The sequence below is a fragment of the Gavia stellata genome, chromosome 7, assembly GCF_030936135.1.
Source record: "Gavia stellata isolate bGavSte3 chromosome 7, bGavSte3.hap2, whole genome shotgun sequence".
Classification (NCBI taxonomy): domain Eukaryota; kingdom Metazoa; phylum Chordata; class Aves; order Gaviiformes; family Gaviidae; genus Gavia; species Gavia stellata.
The window spans coordinates 8,719,083-8,737,743 of NC_082600.1; the positions used below are offsets into that span (position 1 = coordinate 8,719,083).

An 18,661-nucleotide genomic window follows, 5' to 3' on the forward strand; every position below is an offset into this window, starting at 1 on the left:
AAAAAAATGAAACATGCATTTTAAATGTGTTCTAAAACCTAAATCCTCCTGGCTCTGAAAATGGGGATCAGTACTGCATCACTTAACAGAAAACACTGTCTCGGAAAAGGTCAGAGGAAAAAAAAGAAGAGCTTTTCACTATGTTTTGATGTTCAGCACATTGTGGTTTTGAAGAATTTATGGAGTAGCCAAGAACCAGAGCTGGGAACCTTTCTATGAAATGCTGTAGGGCATGTTGCCACTGCAGTCAAAGGTGTGACTGCAGTATATACAGACCTTCTTAAGCTAAATTTAAGCTAATACGCTTAGAGTTGCTAGACACAAGCAATTACAGCAACCTCCATTCAGCAAAACTAGCCATTAAAGTGATCAAATCCTCTGAGGAGTTGGCAGCCCAGGCTGAGCTCTTTATCTCTGTGCAAGAGCAAAATGGTTTCCCGTAAGTTGAGCTTGGGCACACCTGCACAAGCCACAGCCACACCATGACTGAGCTCTAACCACCCTCCTGGGGTGGGATTCATCTCACATTATGCTGCAACCTTACGGCCAACCACCCAGTCTATGTGAATTGTCCAGCTTTCCTCCCTGGTGAATGAAGAGAGAGGCATGTCGGAAGAGTGATTCACCCACTCCACCTCAGACAGCTGGGGAATGGGATGAATCAGCTCCTGGAGCTGTCTCTCTCCCCCCCAGTGAATACAAAGAAGCCGAAGCCTATCACTTACACAGCTTAAGGGAGAAGAAATTAAACCAATTAAACCTATCCTTAGAAATCTGGATAGCCTGGATCTGGGCGGCATCCAAACCTGTATTATGTATTATGACACAGACGTGTATTACGGAGCACTGCCTCACAATGCGAGACTTATGTTTCTCGATATGAGCTTGGAGTATAAATGCTATTAATAACAGTAGGCTGAGATTTTCTGCAGATGCAATAGCATGCTTATTTCTTCATTGAATAGCCAATTATTCCACAGAAAATGATACTACACTACATTTGGTTCTGATAGGATTTTGCAGAAGTCCCCACTGGCTTGAAGAAGGAATTGAATCAGTTCATAAAAAAAAAAAAACAATCACAAAGTAAACTGGACCAGGGTTCTTGATCTCAAAAGTGCAAGAGCTGGCAAATTATAAATGATAGTATATTGAACTGTATTGACAGTATTGTATTATTGTATTATTGACAATAGTAAGTGAAGACAACTGGACTGTGAGAAATAGGAGAGTCAGACATCTGGCAACAGAGGACACCTGGAATGTCCTTATGTCAAAAGGTACAAAATACCCAGAGGTTGTATCTCAAGGAAGGGGAAAAACTTGGAAAGCTGGGCATCAGTTATAACTGCAAAAAACTTGGAAAGCTGGGCATCAGTTATAAACACGTAAATAATCATCCAAAGGAAGAAAACAGAAACAGAACTGACAATATACAAGAAATAAAAAAATTGATCAACAGAAAGCTACACCTTAGAGGGTAAAAAGAATAGGGATAAAGTGAGAATTGCCAAATGTCAGGTTGAACTTTTCCTTGTAAAAAACATTAAAACAAATACCCAAAGATTCTTCACTTTCATAAATGAAAAGAGAACAACAAAATTGATCAAGCTGCAATGAAGTAAAAATAATCCAGGCTTGTGCTAAAAATTAAATTAATTCTTAGCTTTAGTTTTCAAAGATTATGTTGATGTTTTCCAGAAAAGCTAATGCATCAAGAAGGAAATAAACAGATACATTACCTCAACAAACGTTAAGGGAAAGAGTAATTAGAAACACTGAGATAAATCAAAATGCAATCAGCGCACCAATAGGTTTGCTAAGCTTAGGTTAGCTGGGATCTAGCCAAGTTTTCCTGATAGCTTTCTCTGATAACACACCCCATTTTCTAAATAAAAGAAAGAAAGAAATAAAAGAGACGCAGTATTTCAGTAATGCAAGGGGTGAAATTATTAGGAAACACAGAGAAAACAGCAACCACGACTGGGGTTGTAAGGTGACTGAGGAACTTGTGAAAAGGATAGCAAAACGGAAACCATTAAAAGGAAGTCTAGCAAGGCTCACAAGTGGCAGCTCTCTGTGGTTTCATGGTTTCTTAGTGAAGTAAGCAGAAATACTGGACGGTCACAAAATCTGCTGATGGCACACCTTTGGAACACACTGTCAGTGCAAAGAATAACTGGGTGGGAATAAAGGAAAATGTGATAGAGAGTCTCAAGGCATCCATTACAGGGCAAATTAACAAAAATGTCTACAACTACAAAGATCTTCAGCTGAAGATTACTGAGACAAAGAAATATGTGGGTATATGGGTTAATCCCACAGTGACTCAGAGCAATCAGTGGGTTGCACTCACAGAAGAGGTTAACCCAGTTCCAGGACGAATCAGTTGAGTGTTTCCACCATCAAGAGGAAAAGCCAAACCCCAATAACAAAGCAAAGGTGAATTCTCTGCCTGGAGTAATACATACAGCTCTGCCCTAAAGAGATGTATTCAAACTTAACTCCGTCCAGAGAGTGGCAGCTGGAATGGCCAAGAAAATTTTCATAAAATTTCATAAACGAGGTTTCTAGATAAGGTCCATTTGCTTAGATCAAGGAAAGGAAAATAGGTGTGTTTAGGCAGGGGGAGGGAGGTATGACTGTTCTTTTTAAGCACATTGAGGAGATAAACATGAGGGAAGGAAAAGAAATATTTAACCAAGAAGGTTGGCACAGGGACAAACACGCAGACTGGAAACTAAGAGAGATTTGCAGACACCATGAGTTAATGTGGATTTTGACCAGTTTATGGGAAGGGTGATACGATGAAGCTGCCCACCAAAGCCAATGACTCAGTGACTCAAAAGGTGCCTATGAGTTTTACCACTATTATTTTTTCTGGTTTTGTTTTTATCCTTTGAAAAGTTGAAGTGAGACAAATACAGTCTCAAGGGCAGGATGCATCTCACCTCAGCCTAAACTATACCATGGAGGGGTATGCATCTGAGCTAGTCACACTAGCGTGTCATTACAGTCAACAGTGAGAAATAAGCATTTTAGGGCAGGGTGACTCCTCAGACCTATTTTGGAGACACATCTTAGAACATGAGAAGCCATACCCTGAACGTGCCTTGGACTATGCCTGGCCCTGTGTTTCATCAGATGACTCTCATGCTTAGTACATTTTGAAATACAGTCCAAATACTTTATTTAAAGAAGTATGGGCAAAACTTTCATTACCTTTTCCTCACCAGAAGTGATTACACCCACCAAAAATATCACCCAAACTCATCACTTTTAGCTGATTCTGTAAAGTCAAGGTATAGCTTAACATTGGTACTGAAGCAGTGAAAAAGACACCATTTTTGTAAACCTTGGGCAATCTTCACGGAGCAGTTGTTACATGGTAGTACACAATGTAAAAGAAAACAAAGTGTCTACAGATTTTGGAAACAACTGAAACAGTGAGTCTTGCCAACGGGAGCGGGTGAGCCTGCAGGCACAGCTCCAGAAGGTATTATTCTGTGTAGTGCAGGAGAAGTAGCCAGGAGGACATAGAGGCTGTTTGAAATTTAACCAGCAAATCATTCCCAAAGAAATTTTTGAGCTTAGCTACTTAAATAGAGCTTAGCTCTAAAATCCCTGGTTAGCTCCTTAATGCTTCTTTACTGGAGTTAATGTTAAAATAAATCTTTCGACATATCTCAGAAACACTTCCTTGGGTTTTTTTAGGTAAGCAATTAATGTAATAAAGTTGCATAGTTACAAATCAAAATGCTGGAATGAGAAAGGTAAAAAAGCAACGTTTCTGATTTATCCCCACTTTAAGAACTGAATTTAAGGTTGCATTCAATGATGTAAATCCACACGGGAGTAGGGGGCTTTATTTCTGCACAAGCTATCTAGATCCTGGGTCCAGATACAAGCAGAGTGCATTTAATGTCTTTACTGGAGGAGTGGTGAAACACTGGAAGAGGCTGCCCAGGGAGGTGGTGGAGTCACCATCACTGGAGGTGTTCAAGGAACATGTGGACATGGCACTGCGGGACATGGTTTAATGGGCATGTTGGTAGTGGGTTGATGGTTGGACTTGATGATCTTACAGGTCTTTTCCAACCTTAGTGATTCTGTGAATACTTGACCCTGCACCAGTGGTAACAATGGGAGTAGTGACTGCAGTGAGCACAAAATTGAGTCTTTACAGCAGAATGAAAGCAAGTAGGTTTTCTCATGCAGTGTCTGAAAGCACCTCTAAATTTATTGCTCAAGATTTATCTTTTTTTCCCAGGAGGGTGGGGGAGCTTTTAATAATTTTTTTTTTTTTCCCCTAACACAAATGTCCATAAACTGTAACATTATAAATAAACTTCTAGTGATTTGTTTATAGCACAGCTACACAATGCAATACATTTCAAACAGTGAGTAACTGAGGTTATAAAAAGAAGGGCGATTTCAAAATATTTCTCTTAGATCCAAGTTAAGGGGGATGTGGCATCTTGCCCTATTTATTTGTTAGTGCATCAGAGTGCCCAACCAGCAAAAAAAGAGGATGATATCATAAAATCTGATTATTTTCACTTAGGGAAGATGGATGGAGGATGAAATGGCAGAGAGAGGAAGGTGTGTCCCATTGGTCGGGACAGCTTCTGAGCAGGATACTGAACTTGGCTGATAGTTTAATGCCAGCAACAAACTGCAAGTTTCCTATCCCAGTGTAGGAATGAAAAGAGACGAAATATCTAGAGAGAGGAACCTGAGCTGCAATGTTCCTGCAAGTAATTCCAGAACTACACACATCCCTGATGCCAAGGGGTCTACCTAACAGCAGCCCAGTCTTTAACAAAATAAAGACTCACACCAAGTTACCAGGCTCTCTCCCTGGTAAAACTCTGCTAATTCTGATATTAGCCACGCAGTTAGTTTCTCCAAGGCTGTACCTTCGCTCCATTTTGTGGGGAGCAATTGCCCATCCCTCAGCCTGTGACTTTTTTTCCTCCCATTGACAGCTGTGTACAGCAATCTCAGTAACGTGGATTTGCGCTACTCCCATCAGCATTATTTCAGTGACTATCTGACCAGATTATTTCATTTGCCTCATCTCCTTTGTAAGCCTTCCCCTCCTTTGCGAGTGAAGGGATCATGCAGGACTCAAAGCTTCCCTTGAAAATACTCCACACACAATTTGCCCCAACTGGACTCTGCATCACTTAATACGGCTCTGACCAAAGATTTGATTTAAATGGCTCATACCCAACATCTGCCTCCCAGTAACATATACAACACATTTTTAAAAAAAAAAAAAAAAAGGGCAGGAAGGGGGAAGACCACTGAGACATATAATTAAAGTTCAGTATGCCATAATCCGCATCACAGCAGTATAGCACAAGGCTACCAGGTCACATCCATCTTGCGGGACAACCCTGCCTGCCTTCCCACCATCCCCCTCCCCTGCACTGACTCCAGTTCAGGCCCTTCCTCTCACAAGTTGCCCCTCACATCAAGATGACATTCATGTGCCTCCACAGGGAAATATCCGAGACCTTGTATATCATTAAAAAAGCTGGTGATTAAACAGTGGCAGAACTTGAATAAAACCTTAGCTTGAATAAAAGCTAAAGAGATGTGGTGCTATTCTGCAACTAAGTGCAATAGGGGTGATAGGGGTGAATAAGCGACAGGGGTGAACAGGGTTGACCATCTATATAATATATGCCTAAGGTGGATACATTTATATTTGGACACCGCAACCAAGCCATTGTATTATTATATTGCATTTTTCTGCATGCTACAGCAGGTTGACAGTATTCTTCATATTTAATTGCCTTCCGACTGCATAACGAAGGGGAAAATGCTAGGTCCCAGGCTTAGTGCGTCTGTCGTTATGTTGCTAGGAGTTTTCATCATAGTTTAACACTTGGCTGCAGCAGGGATTTAGTTCTGGGAATTATTTTCTCCATGTCAGCCACCTAGATCTAAGAAAGGTAGCTACCCATAGACTTTATTTCAGAGCCAAAGCCACATTCTTGAAACACACTGATTTATCTTCACCTTGCATATGCCACTCAGACTGGGACTGGGCGCCATAAATCCTTCTTCAAGTATCTCCCAAAAAGGGAATGTTTGCAGTAAAGCACTGCAGATGTGAATATGGCTAAACTAGTTGTATCAGCTTTTATTTGCTTTCAATTTACAGACTTTGCTATTGTAGTTGCTATTAATTGCAGTGATGCAAAGAAGTTTCTGCCACCACTGAAATAGATTGATAGTACTAATTAAAAGAAGATTACAATTACTAGGATTCCGTGCCTTAATATGTCCTGCACAGATCGCTAAATTTTAAAGGCCATTGGGTCATGTAGTCTTACATTATTAAACAATAGACATAGAACTTCAGAGTTTTAGGTCATTTAAATTTGTCTGCTTTCACTTCCAGCCATTGGCTCATGAAAACTAATTTTTGCAGAAAGGATGATCTTTTATACAACTCATTTGAAAACCATCTATTTGGCTATCTGTATGTACTGTCCTGGCATCCGGTCCCATTCTTCGCAATATGTGCCATGTCATTTTAGGGCCATGATTCTGGCAGAGATGAGATCAAGCTTCCAGGTTTTGTTTCATTACAAACTCAAAAATTCATGAATCTCAGTGAAAATTCCCAGAAAAAAAAAATACACCAATATTTTTCCAAATAGCAAAGGGGTTTTTTTCAGCTGTATTTAACACTTAATTTGTGGAAGCATTTTCCATTTGGCCAAAAGCTTGTCCATCTACCTAGTCTTGGGAATATTTATTCTGTATACTAATTTACAGAGGCTCAAATGCAACCCTCATCAGCACTGTATCAGCGTGCCTGTGCCTGAGTGTAGGTACCTGAGGTCCTTCCAGCTCTAGGTACTCTCCCAATTGCATGGCTCCATGTGGGGACAAGAGTCAAGCACCTGCAAAACATCCTGTTTTCCCTGGGATGTACATATATGCATTTGATTCCAAAGGGAGTTGTAGCATGGTTTGACCATACCTGAACAAGCAATGGGATCAGCGTCCTAAGGCACACTGTAAACCCATCTGCTGACAATTTCAGCACAGTGTGACTCTGATAATTGTGACTTGTATGGAATCAATGGTTACCCACGCTATAAACAACCTTTTGGTAGCCCAGACTGACAGAGGTTGGATATTTATCTCTCTCTAGTAGGCGGAACACATATAAAGGCTAAGCCTCAAGGTAACATAATTCTCTTACTTCAAAAGCAGGGAGTCATGATTTCAGAAATGTACGTGACGGTGCATACACCAATGGAAAGAGTTGTTACATACAGCTAAGTACTCAGGAAAAAAAAATAGCATCGCTTCATGTAACTCCAAGACAAAAATCAAACTTCCAGTCACTACATACTTCACAGCGTAATAACAATAGGAACTTCATGTGACCAAAATCTTTGGATCCAAACACCATATACCCCATTACTCCAACCTTTTTTTCTGTATTTTTTTTCATTTAAAAGAAGAGACAGACAAACTTTTGGACTAAATCTGAAGTTTCAGAGAACTCTTTTACTTTAAAAAGAAATAATAATCAGCCCAGTTTCAGAGACTCTGAGCACACACCCTCCATTCTGGTTCGTACCTTGAAAATTGGCTGGATTCCTCAGCATGTTTTATAGTGTCCCTTCTCACACTCCTATATGGCTTTGGTTTAGCCAGAATGTATTTCAGTGCAAGTAATGCTTCCCAATTACAAAAGATGCCACACGTTTTTTCTGATTTCTAGGACTATAATCCTACCAATTTTCTTAAAGTACGTATCCCACTAAGGATTCCACTTTCCTCTCTCTCAGCTCATTTTTCTCCAGCCTATTTTACCTTGTTTTCCTACCCTTTCAATACCACTTAGCCACTTAATTCCTCATCCATCACATCAATTTAGATCACTCTATGCTGTGCAAGGTATCACTCTCTCTATCTTACCTTTTCCCCTTCCTTGTCACACATCCAAATCCCCTGAGCAGACTGCAACAGCCTGGCTCTAACTCCAGGCATGGAAACCTACACCTCTAATTCTGCCTCACATCATCTTAATCCCCCCAGTTCTCAATTTTTCCATCATATCCTTCTACTGAGGCTCTACATCCACTCAGTAACAAAATAACTTTGATTTGCAGTCCTGTTTACCTCAGGTGGGAATTCCACAAGACTCTAGCCTTGGCCTAATGTTGTCCGTGATGGAAATGACACTGTTTCCACTCCAGCCAAGACTGACTGCGTTTGAAGAACTCCAACTCTCAGGGAGAAAACTCACATTGCCTTTTTTCACACTCCTTTTTTTAATCTTTCTATCGCTCTCCTTAATTCTGACATTATAAAATAGCACTCAAGTGTATAAGGCATCTTATACAATGAATCAGCAGCTTCTGCATGAGAGTCTTCAAGCACCTACATCACATATGTAGTCTACATCTACATCCACATAAGATTGTGCGTGTCTATATAGGTATGGGGGTCAATTACGACATGGCACAGGCTAGCAAATACATAGTCTGAAGTAGCTGATACTGGATGAGCAACTTACGTTTTACTATGTCCGGGCCAAAGCCAAACCCATGTGAACTGAGAGCAAGCTACAACGGAGAGACACAAACCTAAACTTCCTTGGCCATATCCTTCTTTATGCACGAGACCTGCCCATTGGGAAGCAAAGAAACTGCCTGCAGCGGTGTCCCCCACTACTAACCTAGTCCCTTAACAACTAACAAAAGTGCATTTGATGCTTTAAGTGGAAAAAGGAGAGGTGGAGGTGGGACACACAAGGGAAATTTGGAAAGTAATCTTTCACTCAGCTGGCTTTTAGGGCTATTTACTCTGATTTGTGTCCATCCTTCGCCACCATACCAAGAACTCAAAGAGCACCAGGACCTGTCCCCAACGCCTTTATCACTAAGCTCGGATTTTCTGTTAACTTTTTCTGAAATGTCACAATCACCAACTTTAATGCTAAAGACAAATGCCCTTATCTAACACCCAGGGCCAAGATAAAAAGCTAAAACCTACCAGAATCAAGAGCTAAAAAAACCTCTTCTCTCTGACTTGCCTTAACCAGGAAACACTCAACTTCTAATGAAACATACTCTCCTTTTAATCAATCAGAATATTTCTTCCAAATAAAGCTAATCAATTTACTCATTCTTTACCTATGAACAATGTTTGAGCACACTGCAGCTAGTGGGCCAAAAAGTTAATTCCCAAAAAAGAAGTACCAGTTAAAAAAAATGTTAAAAGCCAAATGAAGATAAAGAGCATTAATATCTACAACCACCCAGAACACACCAACCAGCTCAAAAGACTTAAACATCACAAATGAAGACATATCACCAAATAAAAACCCCTCCCCTGGAAGAGAGAGAAAAGGGAAAATGTAGACCCAAGGAGGAAAGACTGACTGTTTACATACCTGTTTTCAAAATCACTTCAATTCTTTTCAGGCGCTAGGGAGAACTGGACTTGGAGGGGTTTGAAATCAAGTACATACGCAGTTATACTCCAGTGTTTGCTGGAGGCTCCAGGACCATAACACACCATTTCGTGAGAAAGAAATGCTACTATTGGTTCTCTTATTAAAAAGGAGTTGATATTGCATGGTTCTCTTATTAAAAAGGAGTTGATACTGCATTTCTTTGAAGGTGAATGATACCAGCTCTAGGATCACTGGAGCTCATGATACCTTTTTATTGTGATTACATTTTGGTTAAACTTTGCCACTTTAAGTGTGCCTCAATTATAATGCACTACGCCATTGATTCTCTTTGCTGTCATAAATATTGCAGATGGTTTATTTCCCATCTGTATGTTAGGGAAAGAGGTTAAGCTTCTCATTTAAATCTGTACTGCTTAGGCACAGAAATTTTCTGTTTGTTTTACAAATTAAAGCATGAAAACCTGGAGACAACGCTGCATTTTTATAAAAATCAGGTTCCTCTTAGTCTGAAACTGGTATCTTTAAAAGCTGTATTATATTTACAACCTTGATAATACCACCTCCTTACACAGCCTGGCTGTACAACCTGCTTCCAGACGGGCAGCCCTCATATGATCTTGAATTTAAGCTGCAAGTATTATCACTTCTGTCATATTTGCTATAAATAAAATGGAACAATGTCAAAAGATGGTACTCAGCACAGAGACAGGGATGGAATTTTAAAGGAGTTCTACAAAATCTGCACCAAAGTCTCCATTAAAAAGCATGTAGATTTTATATAGTGAGGATATGTAACTGCAAAATTTGAGAATTAAAAAAAACAAACCAAAAAGCACTCAATGGTGTTCTGAGAAAAGAAATGTTAAAATGTTAAAAAATGAACAGAGGCTTTTTCATCTCCGTATGGCCCTAAAGATAAAAGGCTCTAGAGAAAAATTAAAACAAGTCCTAATGCCATTATAGTTGCATTTTAATAATGAATTTTCTTTACAGTGACTTGTGCATGCATTATTTGTCGTAGTTATTGCTTGTTTTCTCTATCATCTTAGACTGCAAGCTCGATTTCTTAAGCATTAATACATTAAGCAGTTAAAAAGCTTTAATTCAGCATCTGTTTAAGATATTTATGTTTTCTCTCCTCAAACAGTTTCTAAAATTCCAGCAGTATCTCAAGAGCTGTTTAAAAAAATGGAGATAAATTTCCCCTCTCAGTCAGACATTTAAAAAGACATCACGAAAAAAAGAAAATTACAGCATGGTTCAAAAAGTAATCTCCTGGGGCAGGATTTTAAAAATGCTCATTCAGAGGCATTCTCTACTTTCGTATAAGTCAGTGGCAAATTTGCCACCGGCTTCAGCCAGAGCAGACACAGAGTTTTGATTATTTACGTAAAGCCATATCAGCCCGTCGTGCAACGGATTAGGACTGCTTAAAGGCAACTGCTGCATCTGACCTGAAAAGGGAGGTTGTGGCAGGACATCCCAACTGGTTCAGCCCTTTGGAATGTGGACGTGTGACAATGCTTTTGGATAAAGAGCAAGCGATGCTAAAAACCACTTCCATTAACGTACACATCTACATGCGGCACTGAAATCATAAGACACCTCGCCTTCAACACGGGAATGCTGCGTAGGTAAAGCCCAGCAGCTTAAGGCCATCCCTGCATATTTGTGCAGAGCTTCAGTTGCCTCTTGTTGCTGCCAGATGCCTGAGAGCATGCTCCTAATTAATTCCTAATTAAAACGATCCTTTAGAGGCAGACTAGAAGCACTTACCTCATCCACATTCTCAAAGGCATTGATGATGTCATACGGTAAACAGGACAGAAGATCAATCACAAACCACGTTTTCAGGTAGTTCATCCTTATGAGTTTGGGATCAGATATAACCTCTCCACCAGGGCCAACAAAGGTTGTATGAAAGTTCAAAACAATGTCAACCAGAAAAATAACGTCCACGACACTGTCCAGCACGAGCCAGGCAATGTTATTCTGTTTTGTCTTGAAGGAGACATTATATGGAACCATAATTGCTGTGTAGAAGGTTAGTATTAAGATGACCCAGTCCCAAGTGGTCTTAAAAGCACAATAATGTAGTATAATGTGTGGTGGAGTCTTTGGAGCTTCTTGCTTGTACTGAGGAAGAATATCAGATCCCAGCTGGAGCACCTGTAAGACAGAAAAGCAAATGTTACTGTTTTCAAATAATATGATCCAATAAAGGGTCTTACGGAATTCTGTAAGGAGCAGCACAAAGACAGGACTGTGTTCCTTGGACACTGCAAGTCAACCTGCAGTTTCTAAATTATCTGATTTACTACGAATGTGTGGAGGCAGCTATCACTTGATGAATGGGAACAGCATAGCATCTAAGGATATTCTTGAAAAAAGGGAGGTCTTTGCAGATGAACTGAGGGGAAACCATGCCAACAGCAAGGGCAGAGAGGCTCCATAAACAGGTTGTGGGTACTGCCACACCAGCTTATGCTCTGCAATTATGAACATGAGTATTCATTCATATTTGGAAGTGTTACAAAATTAATCCTTCGCGCCTGATCTCTCTTTTAAAACCGCTGTTTAGCCACAACAATACCTAATCAAAGGTAAACCAGACTTCAGCCTGGCTAGCTGACCTCCTTCTAAAACGAAGCATTGCGTGCACAATTTCTGCCCCAACACCCTGGCAATATCATGCTTCCTTCCCCTTTTCTTCAAAAAGTTGTTGCTCTTACAAGCTCAACATCACTAGTGGGTTCTCTTACTTCTTGTAATTACTTTTCTTTTTTGCATATGACTAATCTCCTGCATGCGCACTTTTGTAAAATGTGGAACTGGAAACATTGCAAAGGAAACAAGCCAAATTCACTTAAGACATTCCTCCCAGCTAATCTAATTACCTCTTATCTCAGTCCAGTGCAAGAAACAAAAGCACAAAGGAACGCACAACGTGGCAATATATCATGCTGACAACTGAAAGATTCAAAGATTCACGTGTATTTTGGAACTAATAACACCTTTTACATTTGGAGATCTCAAGTCTGTATGGGATAAAATAAATAATTCCAGCAACTTTCAAATTCATTTCAGCCCTACACCTTTCCCGTATTGGAGCTGAGGCACCAGGGACAGTTGGATTGCAAATAGCACTCCCGTATGTGTAAAAACGACCAAACGCAGGATGCTTCCTCGATGAAGAGGGAGGAGTAAATGGCTCTGAATAAACAGCACAACAACTAAGAATATGAACTCAAGTACCACAGATACGGATTCTCCAATAATTCTTTTCAGTCTTATTTCTAAGATGAGAAAGCTGTTACTGATATCAAACAGTAAAAGTCTGGCTCTGCTGAAAAACTGTTCTTCAGGGGACATCAACAGCAGCCTCTCTCACTCTGTGTTGTGGTTTTCTAACATGTCTAATCTGGCCCAGTGTCAGGCTGTAACCTGATGGGATGCAAATCTGCTTCTGCCTACCTGTTCCCACTCTCCCTAAGGTCAGATTTAGCAATCACGACCTGTAAGGAAAGTCAGTTAAACTGATAAGATGAACAACTAACTTACTGTTACATTAGTTAGCCATTTGTTTTCTACAGTCAGTTGAGTTGCACAAATTTATCCTGTGGCCAGAAAACCACTAGACCCACTACACAGGCAGCAGTGAGAATGAAGCAGAGAGCTCCAGGTGACCATGGCTGCTCCCTTTGCCAACAGCCTCGCATCACACCAGCTTCGGTGTAACGCAAAGCCATATGTTGACCTCCAGCCGAACAGCAATGCACACCAAGTGGTGTGGTCCCAATGGCACTCGCCAGAGACCCTCACAGATGCCAAACCCCTGGTGAGACCCATAAAAATATCAGCTTTCAGGTGTCACTTCCCCAGTGACCAGGACAAGACCCACTAACAGCACTCCTATAACCACCCAATGGGGAAGGTTCAGCTGGCCACTGCGGCACACTGAACTCACTGGTGGATCCATGGGTCCTTCCCTGGCATAAAAGCAATGATCAGTAGAGGTGGTTTTTTTCACAGCAGCCTTTGTGCAAATCTATGAAACTTCTTTCAGTGCCAAAATTGTCCCCTGCATTTAACACACCATTTTGGCTTTGACTTATAATCTGGTCGTTATCTCCAGCTATCTCTTTGGATTCATCTGTGGTCAACACTTTACTGTCATGATAAATCAGGACTGGGACTTCTGTCCGTGGTTTCTCCAGGCCTGTTTGTTCGCTGTCTTGTTCACTGGGGCAGGAGCTGGAAAGAGTCTCACTATAGCTGGAATAATAAGCTTCTTAGGGCTCAAGCCAAATGCAATGAACATATGCTTGATAGTTCCCTATGCCTCTGGTGGCGGAGTGCTTAGGAGCTCCCATGATACTGTAAAAGCATAATTATTATTCTTAACATAATATCATGCTGAGTTTGACATGGTGAGTGGGTGGCAAGTGGCTGTGGAGACCACTGAACTATAATGATTATTTCTTTCATGCTGCATGAATTTTTAATTTTAACCACTAAAGAATACACAATATCTTGTTAGTCAGCTGCGTTCATCACAGACTCTCTTATTCTTGTATACAATTAATGAAAATGGCTGATAACGGTTAAGCCTGGTAAAGGTGGGCAGTACATTCTGCAAGGGATGAGCTGTGATGATAAGGCTCCTCCTCAGACACAGAAGTATGAAAAATGGGGCCTTACAGCAATGGCATACCTCCACTCAGCCTGCACTCCTGACAGCACTTTGCCTAGAAAGCATTTTGCAGTTCTAAGTGACTTTTGAGAGAGGAGACTGCACACTCTCCAAGCAACCTATTTATCTGGGTACAACCTTCTCCCTTACCTCAGCTTTTCCTACTGCCTGATCTAAATCTTCCTTGCGTGACTTAAAGCCATTACTTTTTCTCTAGCTATAGTGGTCCTGGTGAACAATTTCCTTCTTCATTCTATGTAACTGCTTTAGACTTATTTGAATACTGTTACCATATCTTTTCCAGTCTTCCCTTCTCTAGACTAAACCAATAATGGATATACCCAGATTTACAGAATGCTGAAATGTCATGAATCAGAAAAGCAAGACCTGATAGTAACTCAGCAGTCATCCAAGCTATTGATACGGGATAATTCAAGGGAAAACATCACACTGCCATCACCTGAAAACTGTGGGTTTCCATTCTGATTTCAATTTAAGTAGAGTTTTTATTATCAAAGTCCACTAAAACCAGAAAGGGAACAAAAAAAATCCATTTAAAGCTGCTACCAGTTCTTAGCATCAAACCCAGGACAAGCTGTCTGGCACAAGGTGTCTAGGCCTGTCTTTTTCAGTAGCCTATATAGTTTGACCATATATTTTTGACCCGTCTATTTTTCATTACCAATGGACATGAAGATGAAAGCAGTACCTCTGTTTCATCAGTTAACCTGAAGGCATTCACTTGTTGCACCATCTGCACTGTTAAGGAGATGTTTGCAACCTGCCAAAGAGTTCATTTCATCAGTTCTGAAGAAAAAAAGATGATGAGCAAAACACTGCAGGAATGACTTTGCAAGAAAGTCAAGATACATACGTAGTCAGTGTGCCTGTACAACTCCAGGGACCCAGACAGGGATACTTCCAAAGAGGAGTACCTGGTTTCTCAAACAATCCCCTTTCCCTGGGAGAGTAAGTGACCATCCACAGGGCTCAAGGACATCAAGTCTGGTTCCATGTCGCTGTGAGACAGCACACAGAGCAGCACACTGTACACCCCAACTTAAGCAACAACCGGCAAACGGAGAATTGCATGCACAGAAATAGGGCCATTTAAGTAAAAATGACCTACAGAGACTGTTTTCATGACTGAAAGAGCATGACCTGTCCCAGAGACGTGGGCTTGGCACATAGTGCTGCTTTAGGATGAGCAGAGGAGAGGCTGAAAAAATCAGAGCTGGGAAATATTTTCCTCTAAAAATATTATTTATAAATAGGAATAGGTTTGGGGTTTTATCCCCCCCATCTCTTCCTGCCTTAGGAAGGCAGCAGGCTGGTGTCTGTCCCACTTACTTCGGCTAACCGGGAGTGTTTGTGCACCACCTCGGCCTTGTTCATCGGCGTCAGCTGCTGCAGTACGCTCCGGCTGTTCGTCAGGGCCCGCGTCAACCGAGCGAACTTTGTCCAACCTGCCGGAAAGAAGGAAATCGTGTCAGAAGTACTCCAACCTCATTCATCACTAGTACATCTCCTTTGTGTTCACTGATATAAAGTCCCAGACTTGAGTAGCTTCTCTAAATTGCTGCACAGAACAGCTTCAGGATCCAGGCTTAACGACCTTGCAAAAGAGGAAAAATACCGCTGCTTCAAGGTAACCATGAGTAAACCTGAGTAAAATCAAAATGCTCTGGCTTGTTCTTTCTTCTGCCTTTTGGAGACATTGCGTTAGGGGGATCACATTGTGCTTTCAGCCTTCTGAGGAGTTACTCGGTTGCTGAAATCTAATTCTAAGCCACTGAAGTTAATGCAAAGGCTTCCCAAGTCTGCAAATCCTGCTGAAGTAAAATCCTGCCCAGCTACAGAAAGGCTCCTGCTGATTCAGGGCCGCTGGAGCTGCCCCAAAATTCTGACCCTTAAGTCTTTACTGATTCTTGCCCCAGCTAGACGTCAGGGACAAAACTAAAACTTAAAAAAAAAAAAAAAAAAAACAGCAAAATTCAGGGCTGCATCAATGCATCAACAGCAATGCTTCAGACTAAAAAAATATCATTAAGACTTTAAAGACAGATTAAGCACTAGATTTTGAATGGCATTAAGAAATACATTTAGCTGTTAAACTAATGATAAACAGCTGCCTTAACGGTAGCTTGAGACCCACACACTGGGCTGCCCCTGGGGAATTTTCTCTGCAGCGTTCAGAAAAGCACAATCAGAGTTTGTTACTGACAGCAGCACCAACCCAGGAGCGTGTCATCAAGTCATTCCTGCTGGAAAAACGCCCAAACATGACAGCTGGCACGGATGCGTCAATGGATGAGGTAGATTGGCGGTAACAAAGAAAACGCCGAGGGTTTAAGCAGTGTAGCACCTTGGTGTTAAGCAGGAAAATTAAAATTCAGATATATGCAGGAAGGAAATGCCTCCCCAAGAGCACTGAAGGAGATGCTCAACCTTCAGCTTAGCCAGGTATAACCTGACATTTTACTACACAGGTGTGTATAAAATATCAAACAAGTTATGGACAGGAAACGGGTTCAGGAGAAGGTTTTACATTTATTTAACTTGAATGTTGAGTAGGTGAAAATTGGGGGAAATGTCACATCTGGGAAAGGAAACATAACATTTCTATGTTAGCTGGGTTTACTTTTAAATGCCTGTTTTCTGATAGGAGTCAGGGACTTGGAAAGTTAAGGGAAGCCCTGGGGTAGATAAAATGAAGAGCAGAGAACAGACAAGACAATAAAACTTCAAGAAAAAAATAATTTACAGTTTGGCTTTGCAACTTACCACATACATATCACATTAATGCAAATGTAAATCCGTTGTTCATCATTTAGCAATCAGAACAGATCTAAATACCATGATACACCACCAGCACAGCACAAACCATTTGTCTGGCTATTTATATATGACCTCAAAAATGCACATAAAAAATGCACTGTGAAAAGGTAAAAAATAGAAGTATTTTATTAACTTTTCAAATCTAAATGTGAACTTCAGCTATGCCTCATGCTTCTCGAGCTTACAGGGGTATTCAATTAGGAACATGCACTTTCTGTATTAAATAAAGTCAAAAGAGACTATAGTGATCCGAATATGAACCGTTAATTTCTAGAAAAAATTCTTGTGGCTTTCTTTTTCCTAATCATCTATAAAACTGTGGCAAGTAGACAGCTTTAAGACAAAAGTCAGAACTGATCTTTATCTTTCTTAGCCATTGATTCCAAAGAGCAAATGAGCATGGTAACAGCGTCATGACAGCTCTACCCCGACATTTCTCATAATTGCTGGAGGCCACGGTGCATCCAGCCAATTGCTTTTGGCACATTGCAACCACGCTGAAAGAACAGAGAAAAAGAGCAGTTCTCCTCTGGGAAGGTGGTCACCCAACTCCAGACCCTGGGAAGGTACAGACACACACATGCACACACACAGCATCCTCTTCCCCTGGAAAGACACTCCCCTGTGGTCCATGGGGACAGATTTGGGGCCAGTCCCGAAGCTTTAGTTTGTCACCCTGCCCCACAGAGCTGATACGAGAGTGACGGAAAGGAGCTCAGCAAAGCCAAAACCACCACGGACAAACTGTTGGATTCAGTCCCAACACCCTCATTTGTCACATCTCAGCTTTGTCAGCTACTCTGACAGGAACCTCATGAAGCTCAAGAAGTGCAAAGTCTTGTACACGAGAAGGCACAACCCCATGCACCAATATATGCTGGGGGCCTCCCAGCTGGAAAGCGGCTTGGCAGAGAAGGACCCAGGGGTCCTGGTGGACCAGGTTGAACATGAGCCAGCAATGTGCCTCTGCTGCAAACAAGGCGAATGGTATCCTTGACTGCACTAAATGAAGTATCACCAGGAGGTCAAGGAAGGTGATCCTTCCCCTCTACTCAGCACCGCTGAGGCCAGTACCTGGAGTGCTGCGTCCAGTTCTGGGGTCCCCAGTACAAGACAGACATGGACATACTGAAGAGAGTCCAACAAAGGGCCACAAAGATGATTTAGGGACTGGAGCACCTGTCCTCTGGGGAAAGGCTGAGAGAGCTGGGACTGTTCAGCCTGGAGAAGAGAAGGCTCAGGGGGGCAGATCTTATTAATGTATATAAATACCCGAAGAGAGGCTGCAAAGAGGATGAAGCCAGGCTCTTTTCAGTGGTGCCCAGTGACAGGACCAGAAACAATAGGCACAAAATGAAACACAGGAGGTTCCATCTGAATACCAGGAAACACTGTTTTACTGTGAGGGTGACCGAGCGCTAGCACAGGTTGCCCAGAGATGTTGTGGAGTCTCCATCCTTGGAGATACTCAAAAGCTGTATGGATATGGTCCTGGGTAACTGGTCGTAGGAGACCCTGCTTGAGCAGTGGGGTTGAACAAGATGACCTCTAGAGGTCTCTTCCAACGTCAACCATTCTGTGATTCTGTGGCCTTTCTGAGGGCTGATGGTTAATGATATAAGGTTTACTTTATTTTCTGAAATTTAGGGCATTGATCTCTGCAGTGATTAGAT

General features: G+C 41.4%; 1 protein-coding gene across 1 annotated transcript in view; it reads right to left on the reverse strand.

The window, feature by feature from the left end:
• KCNH5 (potassium voltage-gated channel subfamily H member 5) overlaps positions 1–18,661 on the reverse strand; it is a 162,211-nt gene that overhangs the window by 106,035 nt on the left and 37,515 nt on the right. The window contains exons 5-6 of the mRNA XM_059819622.1: positions 15,501–15,616; positions 11,234–11,626 (exon numbers count right to left, since the gene is read on the reverse strand). Of these exons, the coding sequence (XP_059675605.1) occupies positions 11,234–11,626; positions 15,501–15,616 (509 nt within the window). The remainder of the gene's footprint in view (positions 1–11,233; positions 11,627–15,500; positions 15,617–18,661) is intronic.